The sequence below is a fragment of the Rhinolophus sinicus genome, chromosome 5, assembly GCF_057876585.1.
Source record: "Rhinolophus sinicus isolate RSI-liver-muscle chromosome 5, RSI-T2T, whole genome shotgun sequence".
Lineage (NCBI taxonomy): Eukaryota > Metazoa > Chordata > Mammalia > Chiroptera > Rhinolophidae > Rhinolophus > Rhinolophus sinicus.
In genome coordinates this window covers 31,537,891-31,563,061 of record NC_142505.1, presented here as the reverse complement: position 1 = coordinate 31,563,061, position 25,171 = coordinate 31,537,891, and the positions used below count along the sequence as shown (strand labels likewise).

At 36.5% G+C, this 25,171-nt stretch overlaps 1 protein-coding gene across 7 annotated transcripts in view; it reads right to left on the bottom strand.

Moving 5' to 3' along the window:
• Positions 1 to 25,171, bottom strand: part of NEK11 (NIMA related kinase 11) — a 192,454-nt gene that overhangs the window by 107,030 nt on the left and 60,253 nt on the right. For 6 of the 7 annotated variants that reach the window (XM_074312832.2, XM_019725963.3, XM_074312835.2 and 3 more), the window contains 5 exons: positions 18,863 to 18,927; positions 17,776 to 17,902; positions 3,736 to 3,885; positions 3,564 to 3,642; positions 1,420 to 1,505 (listed from right to left, as the gene is read on the bottom strand). In XM_074312832.2, the coding sequence (XP_074168933.2) occupies positions 1,420 to 1,505; positions 3,564 to 3,642; positions 3,736 to 3,885; positions 17,776 to 17,902; positions 18,863 to 18,927 (507 nt within the window). The remainder of the gene's footprint in view (positions 1 to 1,419; positions 1,506 to 3,563; positions 3,643 to 3,735; positions 3,886 to 17,775; positions 17,903 to 18,862; positions 18,928 to 25,171) is intronic. The other variant, XM_074312833.2, reaches the window with a different exon arrangement.

The following is a 25,171-nucleotide window of genomic DNA, read 5'->3' as shown; positions in this document are numbered from 1 at the left end:
TTGGGCAGGGTTATTTGTAGTTACTAGATTACGATTAAATCATCTATTTAACCTGAAGGCGCTTTAGTGAAGTGGGCCTTGCTTCTCTTGTCCTTTCCTTCTAGGGAGAGGCCTAGAACAGATAGAAACCGACCTGGATTACTCCGGTCTGAACTCGGATCACGTAGGACCGTAATCGTTGAACAAACGAACCGTTAACAGCTGTCGCACCATTGGGATGTCCTGATCCAACATCGAGGTCGTAAACCCTAATTGTCGACATGGACTCTTAAATAGGATTGCGCTGTTATCCCTAGGGGAACTTGTTCCGTTGATCAAGTTTTGGATCAATAAGTGATGTTGTCTTTTGACTGGTGAGTCTAGATTTTGATCACTTGGAAGTTTCCCTGTGCTCCGAGGTCACCCCAACCTAAATTGCTAATCCATATAAAGGGGAGTTAGGTCCTGGGTGGGTGCTAGTTTTTCTTTATTGGATTAGTTAATTAAAGCTCCATAGGGTCTTCTCGTCTTTTTAGAGCATTCCCACATGATGTTAGTGGGCGTAGGGGTTCCTTGGTGAATAATTTGATGGCGTCAGCGGTCGGCTGGAGGAGTCCGTAGGGGACTACAACATTTGGTCCTTTGTGGAATTGCATATAGCCCAATACTTTTTGTTCAATGAGGGTTAGAAATGCTATGGCTAAGAGGATAGGGACGATTAGTAGTAGGAGATTAATTATGAACATATTGATAGAGAGAGGAGTTGAATCTCTGGCTATAAAAGTTTAAGTTTTATGCAATTATCGGGCTCTGCCACTCTAACGGGCCCTGTTTCTTGGGCCCAGCATAGCTGTAGATGGCTGTTCTGAAGTAACCTAGTATTCTGGATTCTTGTAAGTTACAGCATAGAAATTTTGATGAAGTAGGAGAGATAAGTTAGGCCAAGGAAATAATTATAGTTCTTTTGAAACACACATTCTCTCGTTCTTACGGATATCTCAAGAAGGTGAATTTTGGCTGATTTTCAATTATGCCAGGACTCCATAATGTTGTCTTTTAAACAGATACTCTGCCAGCTCCTATTAAACAATCAACATGTGAAAGCATTTTATGCTTAATACAGAAGGTGCATTGGCACATATATCACTAAATGTTTGAGGTATTAATTTCTCTATATACTTACAAGGCAACTGCAGAGCTGCCCTACAGATCTGTCAGCTGTGCAGTGATTTACACTTTTATGATTTCAATTTGCTGCCACCTGAGGCAAAGGGCCTTGGAACATCAAGTTACTGAAGCTCCTGAATTTCTTGGCAAGACTTAAGTGAATTCTAGGATACTCCACGTAGTCAGTCAGCTTAGCACTAATAGATTTTTAAAGACAAATGCATTTAATATTTATGCTCAATAGACTTTTTAAAAAACAAAGCAATTACTTACATGGCATCAATTATATGAGTAGCCTCCTTCTGACAATTCAAATTCTTGTCTTCTGGAATCATTTCAGAATATCTACACCTCAGGTGCTGATAAAAAAGAGAGAGAGAAAAACCTTGACACACCTTAAGGACTCCTCTTCAGGGATGGAATGGCATAAAACTACCAGGTGCCTTTTCTGATTTGCAATATTATTGACCATTTCTGGGAGCTTGAAAGCCAAACCCACTGGTAGTTATTTTTCCTCCTATAAAGGGTTACAAAAAAATTACATGGTAGCTTGTGCAAGGAGGTCCTGGGGGTCAGGCTCCGGCCTACTTCCCTCTCCAAGTTTAACTTGCACTGCCTGCTCTCTCACTCCTTGACACCCTGGCAAGGGGAGACCTTCCCTCAGCTCCAAGAACACACAAGCTCTCTCCATCTCTGGGTTTGTAATGGACAATGTCCACACTCCCAGGGCTGGGACTAGGGTGAGATGAGTGAGGCACTCACCTCAGGTGCAAAATTTAAGGGACACCAAAGAACTCAGGAATTTAGATAAACACTACTTTCATGCAATATTATTAAAAAAATAAAAATTAATGCCCCAAAGCCATGGAGAACACAATATGAAAAGCTGAAATAAAGACAGGATCCAAACCTGATTTTGCGCCATTCTACCTCACTTGGCTCACCCTGACCCTAGCCCTATTGGATACGATCTTTGAACTTCTGATACTCTGCTACCATGGATTTTGAGTATTAATTTGGATCTGTAAAATATTATTTATCCTGATTACTGAGTATTGATGTCCCCTTTAATCTTGCCCCAGAACAAATGCCTCACTTGTCTTGCTTTAGTCCCAGCAGATCCCCTTGGGTCCCTTATACTATTTTTTTGTGTGTTCATAGACCCGTCTGTGGGGTTTTGATCCAACAGCCTCTTTTGAAGTGGACCACCCTCAGACTAGGGGAGCTGGCTTTGACTATGCACAGGGAGAGCTGAAAATACCAGGGAACGTCACTACCTCCCCTCAACTGTCCTGCTTACCCCACTTCCTACCTAAGGGTTTCCCTTGGAAGCACATTCTTGCCGAAGGGCACTCTCCTCTATGTCTCCCTTCAGGGAACATGACCTAAAATCCAGGGCTTTACACCAGTGATTCCCTGTGATTCCAACATTCTTTCTCAGGATCTTTACAGGGCTGGCCGCTTCTCAGCATCTCACTGGTGTCAAAATGTCACCTACTCTGTCTTTGACCAGCAAGTCCTCTCCACCTGCCTTATTTTACAGCATCCTATTTGCTTTCTTGTTAGTGCTCATGGAAATTTTATAATCATTTTATTTACTTTTTCTTGGTATTGGATTCCCTTACTAGCAGTCAGGCTTCGAAAGGACAGGAGCCATATCTGTTCCTTTCATTTCTGCACCCCCAGTGTCAGCACAGCGCCAGGCATTGAGAGCACTTAGAGTCAGCAGCCCGTCTCCTGTGGATTTAGAACAGGATGCTGATGAAAAAGTGTGCACGTTTATGAAGGTGAATGACTGCTTTGTGGAGCCTCTAAAAGCTTTTCACAAAATTAAAGGAAATTGGCCTGAGGGATTTGTATTGTAAAAGCCTAAGAACTTAAAAAAAACAAAAACAAAAACACCCTCCTGGGAGGGTACCATTTGCTTTTCTTCTTACAATCAGAGGAAAATTCACTGCATCAAAATTTCTAACTTACAGGAACACAAAATAAACTCAATCAATAAAAAGTATTATATAATAAAGGAGTAGAATAATAAAGATTCAGTGAAAATCCCAGATTTTACTACTAGTAATAGTAGTAGTAGTAGTAGTAGTACATTCTTGTCCTAGGAGGGACATATCTACAAAGTGTTGAGATAAGACCTGTCAACCAAGAGCTCTAGGGTGGGTAATGAGTTTAGGCAGAAAGTCACAATCCTAATGTCTGGGGTACCAGAATTCACACACTTTCACACACTTTCTTTTGCAAAAAGGTTGTCCTGACTAATAATTCCCCTCAGCTTAAGAAACAAAAAAGCCTTGTCTCTCCTTTCTGACTGATTCTTTGTGCACCTTATTTGCACAGCATATCTTCAAGTCCTAGAATGCATACAAATCCTAATGTGTGTTTCCCAACACACCTTTCAGTTTAAATACCTGTAGTTGCTCATCGATGTAAGGGATTTTTAAAATTTCTATAGCTGATGGTCTCAGTGAAGGGTCCTTGTTCAACATGCTGTGAAGTGAAAACAGAAAATTATTTTTCAGATGAATGACAATGTAAGTACAATTTAAAATTGTTTCTCTGGTGATACATTTATTTCCATACCGTTCCATGATGGCATTCAGTTCTCTTGGATATCTCTTCGGGAGAGACGGAGTGTCGCCTTCAACAATGTTTAAAACAATAGACAAGAAATTGGAGCCAGAGAATGCATGATTCATGCAGCACATCTCATATAAAATGCATGCTAGAGACCTGAAGACAAAGCCAAAGAATTTAAATAAAGGATAAAAGTCCTTTTAAATCTGATCATTAAACAAAACCCCAGATTTGTTAGGGCATCGGTTATGAGGCACCAACATCCACTTCAGTTGTTTGTGTTAAAGCCTCAGTTCCATAATGTTCTGTTCCATTTAAATCCATGATACCAAAAAACGGAAAAAGTGAAAGATGAAAGCACAAAATGTCAGCCTGAATGACCACTTTTTGTCAAAGGAGAGCAAACAAACCAATAGGAATATGGCTGCACATAGTAGGGACCTAATAAATATTTGATCAATGCAGTAAGGAATTTATGAATTAACCTTTAAGAAGGAAAAGTAGAATGCAGCTAACTATCATCTTCCTAAAGCAGTTTTGTTTATGTTAACTATGCAAAACAAAATTTTAATTTATCAGCTTCCTTCTAATGTGTATCCAAGCATTTTGAAAGAAAAAGCATTTTTTATTAGTTTCTGAATAGAATCCATTTGCAAGTAGGATGGAAGAGCAGCTCATATTAAAATGTATAATTCTTCCTCCGGGGTTATGAAACAGAATATTAAAATTCTAGAGCAGTCCAACACTGATTTGGATTAGCCATGCAAATCAGTAACTTCTAAACCAGCAGAAGAGTCTTTTAAATAACTACGTCATTTAGAAAACTAAAGGGGAAATTTCTGCCTGAACTTAGTACTAAGAAAGAACTGTACTTCTGAATAATGGATTACTTTACATCTTATAGGTATTTGGAACTGTGTACCCAGCCAGGTTTTCCTTTTCATGTTACTTTCTTGAAATATCAAAATAAATTCACGATTGACCTTATGTAAGTTGTGTTTTACGTAACTTTTAAATCTGCCCACTTTCTCATAAAAGGCAGGGTATGTATAAATAAATACATACAGGAATACTAGCATTTTAATTATTCTGTGGGTGTTCATGAAAATGTGTATTTGTAAGAGAATTCTGGATATATACACTGAGAATGTTTCTGCTCCAGTAAATAATAACACTAAAAATTTCCAACAGATTGGTACATTATATATTACAAAGCACATTCATCTATATCTCAACAGAGCCTCCTAACTTCACAGTGAAATAGAGTCAATATTATACATTTTTCCCATTTTATACATGAGGAAACTGGCTCAGAAAAATTAAATGACTTGCCCAATTTCATAAGGTATTTTTCTTTCCAAATTCTGGGCTATTTCCATTACAGAATGCTACAAAGAATGGAGATTGGGAGAAATCACATGATATTGACTACAACAACAAGGTCTATAAACATTATAAATTATGAACATTATTTGAAGCTCAATAAATTTTGCATTCATCTATAAGACTATTAAATGGTATGTGGTATAGTAGCATATATTTATATTTCTATACCACAAAGCTTTCCTTCAATAAAGGTGAAATAAAGACATTTCAGACAAACAGAAACTGAGAGAATTCATTGCCAGCATGACAGCACCAAAAAATATTCTAATGGGAAAAAAATCTAAGACAGAAACAAAGAATTCAAGAAGGAATGAAGAACACTATAAAGAGTAATCTTGTGACTATGTATAAGTCAGTATTAACTGTATAAAACAATATTAAAATATATTGTGGGGTTCAAAATTTATGTAGAATAAAATTTCATAACAAAAATAATACAAAAGATGTAAGAGGGTAAGTTAACTTAAAGTATTTCAAGATCCTGCCATTATTGGAAAAGTGGTAAAACTGAACTATAATAAGTCAAGGATGCATGTTATAATTGCTAGGGTTATTACCAAAAGAATAGTAAAATAATGTATAACTGACAAGTGAATAACAAGTTAGTAGAGGGGAAAAAAAATCACACAAAATTTTAAACAAAAAGAAAGCAAGAAAGGAGAGAAAAAGAAACATAAAACAAGTGGTATATATCGAAAGCAAATAATAAGATGACAAATAAAAATAGAGTAATTATATTAAACAAATGGACAATATTTCAATTAAAAAGACTCTTACGCTGGGTAAAAAATTATATACTGCTCACGAAACAAACCATAAAATAATAATACAGCAATTCATAGAAAGAGATATATCATGCAAAGACTTACCAAAATATTACTGGTGTAGCTATACTAGTATCAGACAAAGAGGACTTAAAGGCAAGAACCACTCCTAATATTAAGATGGTGAAATAATAAAGAAATCAAACCACTAAGAACACATAATAATTCTAAAACCCAATAACAGTTTGTGTGTGTGTGTGAAACAAAAATTGACAGAATTAATAGAAAAAAATAGATAAATTCACAATGATAGTGAAAGATTTTAACATACCTCTTTCAATAGCTGATAGAACAGACAGACAAAAAAAATCATTAAGGATAGAGAAAAATCTAAACATAATGACCAAAACAGACATAATCAACAAGTTAATGTAAATGGATCCCTATAATGAAAGAATTCAGATTCTTTTCAAGGGTACATGGAACATTTTCCAAATTGACCATACTCGGGGTCATAAAACAAGTCTCAACGGAGTTCAAGAATTAAAAACTCCAGAGCATATTCTATGACCACAGTGAAATTAAGCTAGACATTAATAACAGAAAGAGAAAGAAACCCACAAAATCCAGCTACTTGAAAATTTAAAAATACACATCTAAATACCCCTAGGTAAAATAAAAAATTCCAACAGAAATTATAAAATACTGTTACCTGAATGTTAATAAAGGTACAAAATATCAACACTTATTGAATACAGCTAAAATAAATTATTATGGCAAAATTAAAAGTATTAAATGCATGTATTCACAAAGAAAAAGGCTTTAAACATCTATGATCTAAGTCAGCTTGAAAAGATAGAAAAAAGAACAGCAAATCAAATCAGGAAAGATTAAGGGAAGAAATTTAAAAAGTGGAAATTAATGAAAATTAAACAAACAATAAAAATAAAATCAGTAAAGACTAATAAACTTAATAAACCTCTAGCAAGAATAATCAAGAAAACAAGAAGAAAAAGACACACAGATTAACAATAATGGGAATGGAAAAGTGTATAACAAAAATATTAGACTCCACAAGTATTAGAAAGTATTCAGATGACATTATAAACATATCTTTTCCCAAATAAATTTGACAAATGGGGTAAAATGAAAAGTCTTATAAAATATAACTTACCAAATTGATACAAGAATAAATAGAAAATCTGAATAATCCTCTATTTATTAAACAGAAGTAAGTAATTATTTAAAATAATAATTAAAAAATATTTTAAAAACTTACCACTTGGAAAACACCAGGGCCAGATGGCTTTACTGGTAAATTCTTCCAAACATTTAAGTAATAAAGAACACCAATATTAATAAATGTCATCATTTTATAAAATTAGCATAATTTTGATACTAAAATAGAATGAGGATATTACAGGAAAGGAAAAGTATAGGCAGATTGTTTTTTTATGAACATAGATTCAAAAAATCCAAATACACATAATAAAATAGAATATGATGACATATTAAAAAGATAATATATCATGACCAAGCAGATTTTATTTCAGGAATACAGGGTTGACTTAATATTTGAAAATCAATCAATGGAATGTACTTCATTATAGAAGAAAATAAAAAAATTATATCATCTTAATAGATGCAGAGAAAAAGCATCTAATAAAATTCAAAACTCATTTGTGTTTTTAAAAAGAAGAAAGCTCTTAGCACACTGGGAATGGAAGGGAACTTCCTTAACTAGATTTTTAAAGCTATAAAAAATACAGTAAATATTATGCTTACTGGTGAAATATTGATAGTTTATGGTTTTATTTTGAGATTCAGAACAAGATATGGATGCTTACTATCACTATTTCTATTGGATATTGTAATGTAGGTGCTACCCAGAACAATAAGGCCAGAAAAAGTTTTAAAACATATACATAAAGAATAGAAAAGAAGACATTAAACTATCATTAAGCATGTCAATATGATGGTAGACATAAAAGGTCATTTCTATAAGCCTGCAACAAACACATTTAAAAAATAAAATTAAAGTGTCATTAACATTAACATCACAAAATGTCAAATACTTAGGAATAAATCCAATGAAAGATGTACAAGACCCTACACTGTAAACCATAACACATTGCTAAGAGAAATTAAAGAAGACCTAAAAAAAAGGAGGGGGGTAGAGAAGGATAGATCCACATTCATAGATGGGAAGATTCAGTACTACAAAGAAGTCATTTTTTTTCAGAATGATCTATAGACCCAGTGCAACATCAATCAAAATCTTAGCAGATGTTTTTGCCGTAATTAGCAGGCTGATTCTAAAATTGGTATAGAAATGCAGAAGAGACTGGGGTAGCCAAGGCCACTGAAGAAGAACAAATTTGGAGGGTCTATAACCAAATAGCAAGATTTATTAAAATGTTATTATTACTCATGAAAATGTGATATTGGCAAAGAAAAAAAAAAAAAAACAGACCAACAGAACAAAACAGAGGCTCAAAAATAGATCCACATATATTCAATCACTTGATTAATACAAGTTATACTGTACTATAATGGAGAAAAAATATAATATTTTAACAAGTTATGCTGGGCCGTTGAATATCCAAATGGAAAATTCTGTATGTGGACTCTTATCTGGCAACATAAACATGCATAAAAATCAATTATAGGTAGATCTAACTGTGAAAAATACACTCATAAAGCTTTTAAAAGAAAACAGGAGAACACCTTCCTGATCTTGGGCTAGGCAAAGACATCTTAAACAAAATGTAGAAAGCACTAACAATATAGTTATAGACTGATAAAACAGACTTCATTAAAATTATGAATTTCTATTCATGAAAAGATTCCCTTAGGAGAGTAAAAAGGAAAATACAGAGTGGGAGAAGACAATTTAAATATCCATCAAAGACTTGTAACCAGAATATGTAAAAATAAATAAATTAGTTAATTAATTAATTAATTAAAACTACCACAAATCAATAAGAAAAAGGAGATAATCCAATAGAAAAATGGGCAAAAGACTTGAAGAGACACCAAATGGCCCCAAATTATGGGAAGATGTTTAACATTATTAGTCATCAGAGAAATGCAAATTAAAATCACAGTGCAGAAACACTCTACACTCAATAGAATGGTTAAAATGAAAAAGACAATATCAAGTCAGTACCTGTTATACCATAAAAAAGTTTTCTTAAACAAAAAGAGAGGGGGCACTATAGATTACCAGTAAAATATAATCATAAAATTGAACCAAATGCTTTTACCAGTGTGGATGTGTGTAAAATATTTGTGTGTGATGAACTGCCCAATATACTTACTTATTTTCCCCCAAAAAGAGTCTAATTACGACTTCAAGAATGTTTTCTTATACTGACAAAATATTAAAGCTACAAGGGACTATCAAGATTTGCTAATTCCAAACTCTCATTGTATCAATGAGGAAACCAAAACTCAGAAAGAGAAAGTAATTTGTCCAGAAAGGTGCCATGTTAGATCAGCTTGTTTGATTTGGGCATTAGCTCTCATTCAATAGTTTTTAAAAATGTTTTATAAAAAATTCACATTGACTACACTCTGCTATATAACCTAATGTACATATAATAATTTGAACACTGAAAAAAGAAATGAAACTCACAGGTTCAAAGGGGTAAAAGGCTATCAGTAGCTCAGCCCCCACACACTCTCTTCTGAGGATTTAATCAGCCTCGTGGGCTCAGAGTCTTCAGGACTTGGGCAGAAGCAGAACAAAGCCAAAAATCTCTCCTGGCTCCGAATAGATCTAAAGGGTTGGATGGGAGCAACAATCTTTGACCCAGGACATTTTGAGCTGTCTTGGGATCAGACTATCGTCTCCAGCAATAATACAAATGGTAACAATCATAATTATCATGATAAAGAAAATGATAGCTAAAATTTTAATGGTGTGTCCTATATAAGCCAGGTACTGTACTATGTTCATTAGGTATTTTAACTCATTTAATCATCCTCGTAACAATCCTAATGAAGGAGGAACTGTTCTCATTCCCATTTTTTCAGATGAGGAAACCATAAGATTCGGTAAATTGTTCAAGGTTCCATATTGAGTAGGGGGTGGGATTGCAACACAGGCTGTCTAGCTCTCGGGATATAAACTATGCTATCTCACCTCTCCAGACTGTACCAATAAGAGCATTTCTGATCAATAATGACTCTCTTGAGTTGAAAATCATGACTAACCCTGACAGAAGCCTTTCAGGCAGGGGCTGACTTCCCAAGCTTTCTTCAGGTCCTATCTGGAACTGTAATCCACCTTCAAGGATACCTGGGGCCTGAGAGACAGGTATGCTAGGCATCAGACCATGGCAATTATAGGGCACAGAGTTAATGAGACCCTCTGTGGCAAAAGAAAAGGAAGGCAGGCAAGTTTGGCTTTTGCTTTTTCTGTTGCTTGGAAGGAAAAGGGGGTTAGTGGTCTATTAAGCATAGTTGAGTTGATCATGACATCAAACCCTAGTTTTATGGAGAGATAGCTCTGCCCGAGCCATAGTTGATGAATGTATAGTTGATCCTTGAACAACTTAGGGTTTAGGGGTGCCAACCATCACTTAGTTAAAAATCAGCATACAACTTTGACTCCCTAAAACTTAACTACTAACAGTCTGCTGTTGACTGGAAGGTTTACTGGTAACATACGAACAGTCAATTGATACATATTTTGTATGTTGTAAGCATTATATATTGCATTCTTAAAATGAAGTAAGCTAGAGAAAAGAAAATGTTATTAAGAAAATCATAAGGAAGAGAAAATATGTATTTATTGAAAAAATACACACATAAGTGGACCTGTGCAGTTCAAACCCATGTTATTCAAGGATCAACTATATTAAGATTATTTTAAAAAGATGTGAAATTACATGGCTAAACATACTATGGAACAATTAGAGGCTATCTCAGTAATCAATTAAAAGGAGAAACCCCCTTTTCTCCTTTTTGGAAATCCTCTCAGCTGCACTGAAGGCATGCTGCTTTCCAGTTACCCATTTCATTTTGACGCAGTGCTAGTTCCTTGCACTTGAGCATATAGAGAAGACTGCATTTATCAGCCAGTAACTTATGAAAAGAGACCTGCTATGGTCCCAATGCACCTGCCTGGAATGGATGCCAGTAACTGAAATACTATGAGACAACTAGGTTACAGAAACTACCATGACACTTGCAGTGAAAGATTTTTTATTATCCTGTTATGAGTTTTAAAATCTATTTGCTACATATACTTTTTATTCTATGTACCTATGGTTTTTAGTTTCTTCAATTTCCAACCAGACATTTCTGTATGAGAATAATTATATCACCTCAAACTCATTACTTCCATCCTCTTTTGAAGATTTTTCTCTTATTTGATTCCCAGGTCTTAAATCTGGCAATATGAAAGTGAGGAAGGGGGCTGGAGAGGCAAGTTGAAAAACAAGTGAGATGTACATTTATTTAGAAGTCTATGATTTGCATTTTTTTTCTTTTTCCAAAATACAGCCAACTGTGAAGTAAGCAAATAAATTCCAGAGGGAGTAAATGTAGCAGTGAAAGCGAAGGTTGGGATCAGGTACATGTGAAGTAAATTATACCTGAACTTCATAAACTTGCCATCTGTCCAAGTCGGCCAGAACTGTCCAAAGGATTTCTAAAGCAAAGACTGATAATGAATTGCAAATGTAACTCAAACTTTGTCTTGTCTCAAGGTAACTAAATTTAACCTTTAAATTCTGCTCAGACTCTGCAAAGAGAAACCTACCCCACAGCGATGCATGACTCTACCCCACAGCAATGCATGGTTGGGAAAGCTTTATTGATCTTCTAGATAAATACATATTTTTATTTGATGTAATTGAGGATATCCTGACATCCATCTAGAAAAGAGTACACATAATTTAACAAATAGTTGAATAAATAGAGAGTAATAAAAAGTTAATACAAGAGTAGTGGGTTTTGCTTTAGTATATGTTACCCTAAATAAAAGTTTTTACTTAGGTGGAATTGAATATCAACATAAACTCCACTTAAATATAATGAAAGACATTGGGCTACTTGAACTAATACTTAAGATACAATATTATATAGCAACTGTTTATTAAGGGCCCATCATGTCCCAGAACCTCTATCAGTTCTTCCCAATCTTTAATAGCATACAAATCATGCAGGGATGTTTTTAAAATGGTGATTCTGAGTATTTTGGGGAAAGTGGCAGTCACATTGGAGGCATAGTTTCTGGATCTTCCTTGGATTCCTGTCTAAAATAGACAGAACAGCTGGATAGCAAAACCAAAAACCGTGGCCAACATTTTCAACAAAATGAGATGACAAGGTGTCACCTCAAATCTCAAAATACAAGCAAGTAAAGACAAACCACAATCACTATGTGACCTGCACAGTATCAGCATCTGTGTTAGAAGAAGGAGAGGGAATCAATGGCGTGACGGAAGGACCCAAGAACAGAAGAACCTCAAAATAGCCAAAAAGTACTCATTGAAGGCCAACAGCTGGGCGTGATACCGACAGAGACAGTTTAACTGAAAGCAGGGAAAGGCATAGTCAGAGAGACAGGCTAAAACCATGGTCCTCCAAAGGCTAACTGTACTCATGCCCAAGGCTATACTCTCTGAGGAACAACACCAGAGATTTCACACTAGAATAGATTTCACTAGACTAGCCAGGCATGTAACTAAATAAATAAATAAGCAAACAACAAGCCCCAGAGAGGTAGGGAAGTAGGAGAAGAAGTGACCAGATTTGCCACAATATATTATCTAAAATGTCTAGTTTTCACCAATTATGTCTAGAAAACTAGAAATAGAAAAGTATGACTCATACACAGGGAAAAAAGCAGGCGACAGCAACTACTTGAGAGGGCCCAGATTTCAGATTTAACACAGACTTCCAAGTAGCCATTACAAATATGGTTAAAGAACTAAAGGAAACCATGTTTAAAGAAATAAAATATGATAAAAATGTCACATCAAATGGAGACTATCAATAAAGAGATAGAAATGCTTAAAAAGTACCAAATAGAAATTCTGGAAAGTACAATATTGAATAATATATTGAAAAGTACAGTAACTGAAACAAAAAATTCACCAGAGGGGCTCAACAGTAGATTTTAACTAGCAGAAGAAAAAAATCAATGAACTTGAAGATAGATTGACAGATACTATGCAATCTGAAGAAGAGAGAGAAAAACAAATGAAGAAAAATGAACAATGCCTGAGAGAAATGTGGGAGACCGTGATGCACACCAACAGACACATAAAGGGAGTACCAGAAAGATAGGAGAGAGAGAAAGGAGGAGAAAAAATACTCAAGTAATGGTTAAAAAAATCCCCAAATTTGATGAAATACATTAATCTACATGTTCAAGAAACTCAGCTAATGACAAGTATGCTAAATGCAAATCTACACCCAGATACACTGTGGTAAAAGTTGCTCAAAGACAAAGACAAAGGGAAAATCTTTAAAGGAAACATTGACGTCTTGGTTAAATAAATTATCGTGTACAGGTATAGAATACTATGCAAACATTTACATGATATGTACATACATTTTATTGATGCACAGCAATGTTTTGTTTCGCTAAGTGAAATAAAAGTTTACAAAATTATATACAGTATGCTTATTTTTTTGTAGTAACAAATACACTTAGGTATATAAAGCACTTAGCACATTAACTGTCAATCACAGAGTAAGCACTCCATAGAGAGTAGCTATTCCTGGTTCTGTTTCTGTGGTTGTATCATGAGCTTTTTAACAATTGACTAGGCCAGACTGATATTATCTGCCTGGTTTGTATAAATCATGTCATGGTAATCACTGAAAAATATACAAATACCCAAATCTACTGCACCTCACCAAAATGTTTTCCTACTTCAGCTTCTGTTGAATGAAAATAATGACAGCAGTGTTCACCCCCTAGAAGTGCACACACTCCCTGTCCAACAGGCTGCTTCTGAACCCTCACAAGAACTGCTCAGAGCACGGGCAGTAAGAGAAAAGGGCTCTCTTGCTCCAGCGCTTCCTTCACCAAGAGTCAGTCGATGGGGCTGTTGACGACCAGCCACTTGCAGGTCCCACATTAGCTATAGGAACTGCTGCCAACTTGGTCCGTATTTCTCTCTTTCCTAAGTCCATCCCCAGAAAACAGGCTTGTCCTGTGCAGTTGGTGCACATGGAAAAGTTGGTAACAGGAGAGGCAAGCCAGAAAGAAGTGAGGATTACTTTCTATGCAAAGGTGTTTGGGCTTGACTGTCTTGGCACTGGCAGGATTTTGAGCTGAGCAGTCACATAATTAGTACCTTATGTAAGAAATTTTGCGCTGGTTACATTATGGATGATGAATTAAATGTCGAGAGCTAGAGAAAAAGGAAAGATATTTAAGAACTCCAGGAGAGAAATGATAAGGGCATAAGGTAAGGCAATGGAAGTGGAAGTTGAGAAGAAAAAATTGGTTGCAATGATTTCTAGGCAGTAGAATTAATAACATACAGTTAACAACTGAATATGAGGTGGGAGAGAAGGAAAGTCTAGAATTGTTCTCAGCCGTCTAGTGTGGGTGATTCCGTGGAAAAATGAGCTGGAAAAGGAAATAGCCTTGTTCTTCTTCCTACCCCTTTCCTTGTCGGCACTGGGGATGCTCTCCTACCAGGATATTGTCCTACTCCTAGTGGGCTACGCAGCTGTTGCTTCCTCTCTGTTTTCTCCTACCAGTAGCTAAGCTTTGTCTGACATTTCCACCCAAGATCACTAAAGCCTGACTCCAACGCTGGGTGTGAACTATTCCCCTCCAGTGTCACCTACCAAGCCATTCCCCCAATACCAGATCTCTGAATAAAGAGAGCTTCATACCATGTTTCCCCGAAAATAAGACCTAGCTGAACCATCCGTTCTAATGCATCTTTTGGAGCAAAAATTAATATAAGACCTGGTATTATATTGTATTATGTTATGTTATATTATATTAGACCTGATCTTATAGTAAAATAAGACCAGGTCTTATATTAATTTTTGCTCCAAAAGACGCATTAGAACTGATTGTCTGGCAAGGTCTTATTTTCAGGGAAACACAGTAGTACACTCTAATGCACCTACTATTCCCACTACCATTCCCTCCGCTTAAAAAGCTAAAATAACATCAAAGAGCCATCTAATTGATCTCACACAATAAGATAGGTAAGACCAACAATGAAATATTCTGTTTAATTATAGTACCATTATTCCAATAGTATTGTCTTTTATTCGTTTCTCTACCAAAATAATAAATTATAACTATTCATAGTTTAAATCAATTTAAAGAGCTGGCCTAAAAACCCAACTCATATATTATACTTTTTTCGTAGGAAAAGAAAGTGTTCACTAGTTGTTTATATGAACCAGCCATGTTCAAAGTATTGTCCTCAGAGAACCTAATTATCCTAACTTTCCAAATAACTGTTTATCAACTTTTGTAACCTAACCCACTTCTAAGAGAGAGACTTCCTGTACTTGGTTGCTATAAATAAATGAATCCCAAAAGATTTAACAGATTGCAGAAGGAGAATAAGGTTGCATATGGGCAAACATTAACGGATGAAAATATAATTAGTATTATAGCAATTCTTCCTTAAGCATTATAAATATAAATATGTACAGCTATTAGTGCTAGAGCAAAACACCTATCAATTATTCACAAGTGTCTCTAATCCTAAGAAAATATTCTTCAGTAAACAGATACTACATACTGAGATTCAGAAAAAAATTCTCAACCCCATCCAATCTAATTTTTCTAAGAGTGTCTCCCAAATATTGCTCATCACACTTATGTATCTGCCACCATAATTAATCATTCTCTGTTATTCTTTCCACTTTAGATTTGGCAGTGGAAATTTCATTACCCAATAAGCTTGTTTTAATTCAGATATAACGAGGGTAATTACTAAATGCAAAATAAGGTGGTTATTTGGAGTCAGGATAACTGTAAATCCTTAGCTTGTATTTGCTGAATAGCTAATAATCTCCACAAGGAGACTGACCTAATGCTTGCAAAAAACATATACTAAAATTCTGCATTCTTATATTTGGGAGATTTTGGCTTTTTTAAGTTTTGCCTTAGTCAAATAAAGTTAGTTTTGCCTTAGTTAGATATCATTTTTGTAAGCCTAAAACATTATAGCAAAAACCTATAATTCTTCATGCAATACTAGGAGCAATTTTTTAAAAAAGCAGACACTCAATTTAGACAAAAAGACTCTATGCTTTACTCTTCTCTCTGTGGATTCTGTTGCCTAAGTTTCCTAGGAGACGTACGTTTGATTTGGCAAGCAGATGTAGACACATGTCAAAAAGAACTAGCTTTCTTGCTACATGTAATTCCAAAGGCTTCAATGATGGGCTTCATAAATTAATTTACTCTTAATTCAAATGATATAAGGTAATATCATCTTGAAATACAATGTAATCTCAAATCATGAAGAAATTATATATTTAAATCTATTTTTAAATGTCCATAATAATTTTTAAAACTTAAGTGTGAAGAGAGATGTAGGTATGTAACTTAAATTCAATCCAAAACCCAAGACTGATTCTTCTCAATCTGGAGAAAGGTACTCCAATAAGAACAAGAAAACTTCTGCAGGGTAGGAATCCTATCACTTTTGATATTTTACCTAAGGCCTTGACACAGTCATCGGCAAAGAGTAGATGCTCAATAAAACAAAACGTAAAGAAACTCATTCTTCTGAAGATACCTTTGTGTTTTTGTCTATTCGTTTTTGGTTTTGTTTTGGATGGGTTAGAGGAAGGCTGTGATAGAAGAAGATGATAAGTGAGTTGGAAAAGGTCACCAGGGCAAAAACAAGCTAACAAGGAAAAAACCCACTGAAGAACCTAGAAATGAATAATCACAAGAGAGCACTGGTGATGATGGGGATATGCCACAGCCAGACCTTATCCTGCCAGTGTTCTCTTCCACTTGGGCACCAGAACAACAGCAAGAGTAATGACCCTAATGAGAATCCCAAGGCATTTCCTCTGTTGTCCTTACTTTGTCCATAACTTTCTTCTTTATCCTCTTGAGAAGAATGAAATAGGCACAATCTTTCACATGGTTCATCTTTGAAAGCTCAGAATTACTTAGGTTATTTACATACAATAACTATTGATGCAATTAACAAGCTCTCAGGTAGTTTGCCCTTTCAACACTTAACAAGCCACAAATTATGGAAGATTCCTCTTCAAAGGAAAACAAAATTTCCCCAAATAGAATCTGTTGCTCACCGTAGAATACAATTTTCCACATGGCTTCTGCACTGAGATTTAAACTGGTTCCATGACGAGGAAGGAGAAATTTCTTTGAAACAAGAGCTCAGAGAAACTGAAAAATCTCAGATGCATCTATCACTGAAACCCCAGAAATTTTTAAATTTAAGTTTATTCTTAAAGCTAGTATCTTTAAAAATTCTTAAAAGCAACAAGAAGAAAAAAAATAAAGAGTAGCTATACGTTCTCCCACAGGTGGACGTTAACCTTAAGAGAAAATAAGGCACAGTGTTTAGGATTACAAATGCTTTATTTAGTAGGCTAGCAGAAACCTATCAAAATTTACATTTATGATACATTAAGAACCTTCCCTTGTGATTCGAGAAGAAAAACTCAAAACCAACCAATTTATCTATGAATAAAGAGACATTCTGAAATCAATTTAATGGAATCTATCAAGTTCCAAATCCAAAAACCTTTTTTACTCTGGTCACACAATGACTTGTATTTCAAAGAATAAAATGAGTAGATGCAGTAAGTAAATGAGCCTAAAACCAGATGCATTATTCTTTCAGGGCAGCAGATGGACTAGCCCACTCACGAATAAGTCATCTGGACTAGCCCACTGCCCACTCACCAGATGTCCGACTTTGTGTCGTAGCCTTGGTGTTTCAGAGCCTCTGGACTCATATAATGGGGAGTTCCAGTTAAAGTGGTGGCTAGATCACAGGTTCCCATGAGGAGTCGAGACACTCCAAAATCCCCTTGAAATAATAATTAATTTTTATGAATATTTTAAAACAATGAAAATCAGCCCTGAAAATTAACAACTAAGTATCTAATTTGACAATTCTAACATGCAATGCTTTCATAGCATTTTAAAGGGAAGAAAAATGATGTATTTAAAATTACACAATGCTGGTAAATAGCTTTAAAAAAATAAGTCTTATATGAGAAAGAAGACTTTGAGCTAGTTAAGCTAATTATGTAAACCAAAACTTTTCATTTCTGGAATTGTGAAGAATCAGCCACTTGAAACAAAAAATTTCAAGTCTGACTAACAACAAACGGAATGATTTTGGAAGGGCTGAATATAATGACTTGCAATTTCAACTGAGAGGGGAGAGTTTGTTCTTCATTTACAATAAAGAACAAATTTTAAATAAAAGCCTTTTCAGGAACATGACTATAAAAGTTTGAATCCACCAGCTTCTCTCTACTTGCCTACCTAGTTGCATGCTTTTATGTCTTCCCTCTCTAAGAACATCTTGCATGTAAATTAAACAATCCAATAATTGTGATGAGTGGAGGTACAGTTCTGAAGGAGAACTAAAGGTTAACAAAGCCATTATATCAACATTTTGATTACCAGTGATAACTGCTAATCGCTTAAGTGGGGGAAAACCTGTAGTAATTAATCAGATTAGCAAAACAAGTCTAACCGCTTGCAAAGTGGATGGCATGGAGTAGAAACTGAAAACATATTAGTTGAATCTACAAAGGATATAGCAAATGTCTTATATCTCAATTTATATCAGATAATCAGAAATAAAATAATTTGGTTTTATTGACCCCAACCAAATAAGAACAAAAATTTGAGAAGTTAAAATAAACCAGTGATTACTCTAACACTTCTAGGCACTATATAGTTCAACTTGATATGTCGATAACATCTAGAATATACTGTTTAATGATTCTGGAATACATACTTTAAAAAATCTTACCAATTTTAAGTTGATTATTTTTCAGAAATACATTCTTTGATTTCAAGTCCCGATGAAGTATCCTCCTACAAAAAGGCAAAACAGGATATAAAATTTCATGCAAAATGTAAAATTTTTAAATCATAATATAAATACCATGTTTCCCCGAAAATAAGACCTAGCCAGCCAATCAGCTCTAATGCATCTTTTGGAGCAAAAATTAATATAAGACCCGGTATTATATTATATTATATTATATTATATTATATTATATTATACCTGTTCTTGTTTTACTCTAATATAATTTTACTTACATTAATTTTTGCTCCAAAAGATGCATTAGAGCTGATTGGCTGGGTAGGTCAGACCCTTCTGACCCCTGCTGTTGGCTGCATCAAGGACAGCCTAGCATTTGGAGTTCTCCGTTTTCAGCATCCTATTCTACCTTTTTATACATCTGTAAGAAATGGCCTGACAAAGCATTTTTTTCCAGTTGGTTAATTTAATCATATGAACAATCTAATGAAGGATTAAACATTTAGTTATATATTTGGAGTACCTTTTAAAAGGGGGAAAAAAAGCCTCAAGAATTCATTTACAAGCCAAAAACATCTGGGCCAAGAAACTGTCATATCTCTGTTGTAGCCAATATAGCACTTGCTTTATCTTAAATGCAGCACATGTTTCTTCCTCTGTGTCGCTGCTTATATTAAAATGCCTTCCTTTGTCATCCCTGCCTCTCAGAATTCTATCTGTCCTTCAAGATTGTACTGAATATAAACCTCATGTACCTCCTTAGAGTCCCCTACCTTCTTTCTTCCAAAGATGCTGCCCCCTGAGGTATTGGAAGTCAATCCGTCACTTGCCAGGGAATGCCCAACTCTCTGGCTCCTGCCACATCTGGACTAGAATGAAACACCATACCACAGGATATGGAATCTAGCATCCCAAGTGGCAATGTAAGAAACTAGATGATGTAACCTGGAAGTGCAAAGGAGTTAACTCCCGTGGGGTGAATCAGTGAGAAATAGGAGGATAAAGAAGATAAGTAAATAAATGTCCCCTCCTTTCTCTTCCCAAGGCACACAGCCCATGTGCCTATAAGGCGTGCACATATGCCTACCATGCAAACTGCTGCTGTCTCTCCCCAGCTCTTTGTGAAGTGACGGCCAGTACAATAACACACGGCTTCATTTTGCTTCACATCCTTGCCTTGCTTCAATTTGCCCGCATTCTCACCACCCTGGGTCTCTACCTCCCAAGGAAGGCATCAGCATTTCTTTCTTTCTGTTTTTTTTTTTTTTAAATTACAGTTTATTGGGGTGATAATTGTTAGTAAAGTTACATAGGTTTCAGGTGTACAGTTCTGTAGTACATCACCTATATATCTCATTGTGTGTTAACCACCCAGAGTCGGTTCTCTTTCCATCACCATATCTGCATTTCAATCCTTGCCCCAGGCTGTTTCCTATAGGCCCAAGCTAAGAAAAGAATCCCTGCCTATCCCTTTCTCCTAATTCCTAATCACCATTCCTACGATCATGAGCAAGTTAGACATGCTCTCCCACTTCTGTTCTTCTTTTGACACCATGTTCTACAGTTGCCCAACCACTCTTGCCAAATTATAAGCTCTCCAAGGCCCATATCTCACTTGCCTGTACTATCTCCTATAACACTGTAGACATTTATTAAAATTGGCAAGTTGAACTTAATTGCATCCTTGGGTTTATATGTCCTTAAACTTTTCAAACTATTTTTGATTGACATCTTTCCAAAATGGATTATATAATTCCCTGACAAAGGCCATTGCTAACAACTCATGGTTCCAATAGGCATCGATCAGTATGGCGTATCTAATCACCAGGCCTAAATAGGAGACCCCAGTCTGGGAACAGTATTCCTGACACTGAAGCTGGAAACAGAAATGTAGCTTCATAAAATGAACATCCGCTCTTGAAGCCCCAACTTTAAAACCACTCACGGCTCTGCACTGCTTCCGGAATAGAGTCTAAAATCCTATACACGGCTTACCAGACACTGCGAGACCTGGCCCTACCAGTGCCTCCAGCAGCCTCAGCAATCACTCAGGCCAGGCCTATGAGTATATCATCTTTTTCTCTTCCACACAGTTCTTTTGTCATGGTACAAAAATCAATAAATGTGTATTAATTTTAGAAAGCACTATCCTTGGCAAAAAGATGAATACCACCTTGGGGGCTCATCCATTAATCCAAAAAAATAATAAGTGCCAACTACATGCTATGTGCTATACTATATAATGTGAGAAATATATAAAGATTCATAAGAAAACGCCATATATCCCATAATGCTTACAATCAGGTTGGAGAGATAAAAGAAAAATACACAAATCTATAATAGATGGCGGAAGGGAACCCAGCCATCATCACTTTATTAAAAATTATTTATAATTATAAATGGTTACCAATCTTTACCAGGTCATACGGAAATTTCTCTCCCAACAAATGATTACACTTATGTACAAAATCGTACTATTATTAGTTAACACCATAAATAAATATGAGGTATAAAAATAATTTTTTTAACCAGTACAATTAGTGATAATACAGGCCTCATGACGTCAGGACAATGGTCAAACCTCCGCCTTCCAGAGCAAAGCTGCAAATCATTACTGAGAGCAGGGCCAAAGCAAAGCCAATCAGAGTCCATCCACTTCACTCCATAGGAGACAAATGGATACACACTCAAAAAGGGAATGGAATCTGAATTGTATATAAAGCGAAGAATTAGGGATGATGGCAGGAGTTTCTTCTAATTCAAATAATCTTTACCCTCTTTAAGGCGTCAGAGAATTCGATAGGAATAAGCATGCTTTTAAGAGTGAAGAGGAAAGAATAAAACTGAACAACATAGTCTGGGCCACTTCATCTTAGGACAAACAACCCCCGGTGCTAAAATCTAAAGCAGTATGCTACTATTTTTATGCCCTATCTGCAGATGAGGATATCAACACCTAGAAAGGCTGAGTAATTTGCCCCAGGTCATACAGGCTGTGAGTACAAACCGGTCTGTTTGGCTGTACAAACCACTATTCCCACGTATGTCTGTTTCACTCATGGCAGATGTCAATAGTGTATGTTGATTTTCAAAAAGTATCCTTGGTACAAAGATAAATACCGTTTAGTGAGGGCTCATTTGTTAATAATTTAAAAAAAAAGAACAATAGAAAATTGCATTTCATCAATATTCTCTCCTGCCTTCTCATATTCCAACGTCTACAGCAGGGCTGTGCATGAGTATGTTGTTGACTACTTACTGGTTAAAATGAAAACAATTATATTTAACTACAGAGGGTGAAACAAAATCTGGCCGCCTCGATGCCCACCCGTGGAGTGCCCCTGGTAGGGCCGGTGGTACCTGGTAGGCCTGCTAGTGCCTCCCCAGAGGCCACGCCCCTACTCTTCTCCCTCACCGTCAGAACCCCAGGAGCCCTGGGGAGGCTGGGCCCTCCTCAGCCCTGGCTGGTAAGGGCAGTGTGGGGACTGGGATGTGAATATGGAGGAAAGTGCAGGAAATAAACTGAGGTACTCTCTTTTCCTTTTGGGGTGACTGGTTTAGATATGTGGTGGGACAAAATTCTGGCCAACGTTAAAGTATAATTTTCAAAAGGGTAAATATCATGAAAACATAAAATGAACACATGCCAAGGATTTTATTCAACTCATTCATTAACAAGGGAACTAGTAAGATGTTAAAACTGAGTCAAAGAATGTTTGACAAACTAGGGTGTTTATAGGAAGATATGATTGTTATTCATGCCCAATAGGGCCGTACACCACATCCCCAGGGTATCTGTTCCACTGAAAAGAAATTATTTGCATCTCTTACAGACAAAAATGTTCAAGTTAAGCTCTGCCTCTTCAGAGTTATAAAATAGCACAGATGATAGAAAGTTAAGTCTGGCACTGCACTGAAAGAATACCCAGTAATCTCTTTTACCTTTTCTAAGTTTTGGAAATGTTTTTAACATCAATGAGACATAAGGGAAGTCTGCTGGAAGCTTGCAGGAAATACTCCCCTACTCTTATAAAAGACGAACAGAAGAGGATGATATATGCCCCTTTTAGCTCGTCTGGCCTTTGGTTACTGCTGTATGAAGACGTGATATGTGGTAGTGCTGCAGTCATCCTGGTAACCAGGAAAGAACAAGCTTGATTACAAAAGCCAACCATGCTGAGAATGGGAATACAGAGATAGAAAGAACCTGAACCCCTAAGGGTACCACTGAGCCACCAGAGTTAACCATCCTTCTTGAATACTTCTTTTTAGGTGAGACAGTGAATTTTTTTTTTTATTGTTTAAGCTGCTTCTGTTAGTTGCACTTAAAAGCATCTTAGGTTGATTCACTTAGTCCTTGCAGCTGTTGATTATAGATTCAAGGAGCAGGTACTGGGTCTCTTTCAGCTACAAGTACCCAGGAAGTCAGAGTCTAAGGGTTTAGAATTTGGAATAGTGAGCTAGAGAGATGACCAGGGGACTGGCCACTATGAACTTGGAATAAGTAATACATTCAAGAGAAATTTACCTGAAGACTAGACAAGTAGAAGATGAGCTACAGATAATAATACATTAGCAGCCCTCACATATATAAATATGTAAATAAGTAAAGCAGCACTGGATTTTAAGAAAAAAGTTAATGTTAGAAAGAGGTTATGAGAAATAATTGGCTGGCACTATGGTAATGGAATAATAAATTCTATGCAACAGAGCAGCTAATTTAAAAGTATAATTTATTGACTTTGGGGTTAGAGTAAGCAAAAAATAGTTCCACCAACAAAGTCTTATCACACACTTGATTAACACCCTTTCCTTTGGAGTATATGAACATCAAATCCAAGAAATAACAAGGTGACTACTAATATAGGCAACTTATATAAAATCGCTCTTCTAAAAAGCTCACAGTAGCTCTCTATCTATTACCTCATACGTTCCACACCGTATCACCAGGAGTGGTGGTAGGTCCTTCTCATTGCTAAGTTTCATTATGCCCAAGAGAATTAAGCGACCTGATTAAGATTAGATGACAGTTGTGGTCAAATACATGCAGAGCTCCTGCCTCTGTCTCCTCGAGCAGGACATTTTCTACATCCTCCAGCCATCGGGACCAACCAGAGTAAAGAACAGTCTGTGGCAGCAGAGAGAGCAGGTGTTTCTCACCTCCCAGCCTGAGGTAGGACTGTGGAGCAGCTACGGACAGTGTAACCTTCATCTCTCCGTCAGCCCTTATCTGAATAGTTTCTGACACATCACTCTCTTCCCTACAGATCAGTCCTTTGTCTGGGGGTCTCAGGATGGATTGAGAACGCTTCTTGCTGAAGGTGCTGGCACATGCAATGACTCCTTGGTGATGCACGGCCCAGACAGCTTTGTTGCTAGTCAGCCATGCAGCCTCTCTCCTAGACACAGGGGCACCTGTCTGGCTTCCTCACCTGTGCTGTGGGCCCTCATGACCATGAGGAGCCCTCTGTGTTGTAGTCAGGTCCTCTCCAATATAACTATTGACAACACAGCAGCGGTCATCTACACCCGGCGTGGGGGTGGGGTCTCCTTGAAGAAAGTGACCTCAGGACATCCTTAAGAAGTGGGAACCAGACAAAAGCAGGAATCTCCAGTAACACCACAGATATCACAACTTCCCTTTGCATTTGCATCTTCAAACCTAGGGCAGCATCCCTCCACTTCCTGACATACTTACTGACCTGTATTCACAAGTAGGCCTTTTCCCTGGGAGCTTCACAACATTAAAAATAAATTCCTCATGCCACCTTTCAGGGAATATTTAGCCATTTGCACAATACTGGCTGGGGAAATGTGTGGGCTTTTAGGTGAGGCGGCAACGCCCCTGCCCTGGTCTCCATTCCACTGTGAAAGCACGAAAATCAGCAAGGCCTTTGGGTAACCAGCAAATGGGCTCTCTGTACAGAGGCTGCTCTGTCTGTTATCTTAAAAAATCTAGACTAATTGAACATGCCATTCAACAGAAATGAGTTTGAGGGGAGTTGTTTGTTTTGTTTTGTTTTGTGGTTTCTGTGTTAGCACTGGGAGCAAAAACAAAAGATGAACAAGACATTATCAGCTCCCAGGGAGTTCCCGTATGCCCAATTCTATTCTGCTGTGGCATCGAGAGATGATGTTTCAAAACTAGACAATTAATTGGAACAAAGAGAAGAAAGGCTACAGGACTGCACTTTCAGAGAGGGTACAGTTCTAGCTTTGTCCAAGGTTCCACAGTCCGTCAAACATTGGACCAGCCTATGGATGCTTGGGAGAGATGGTAATGAGCCTCAGAAC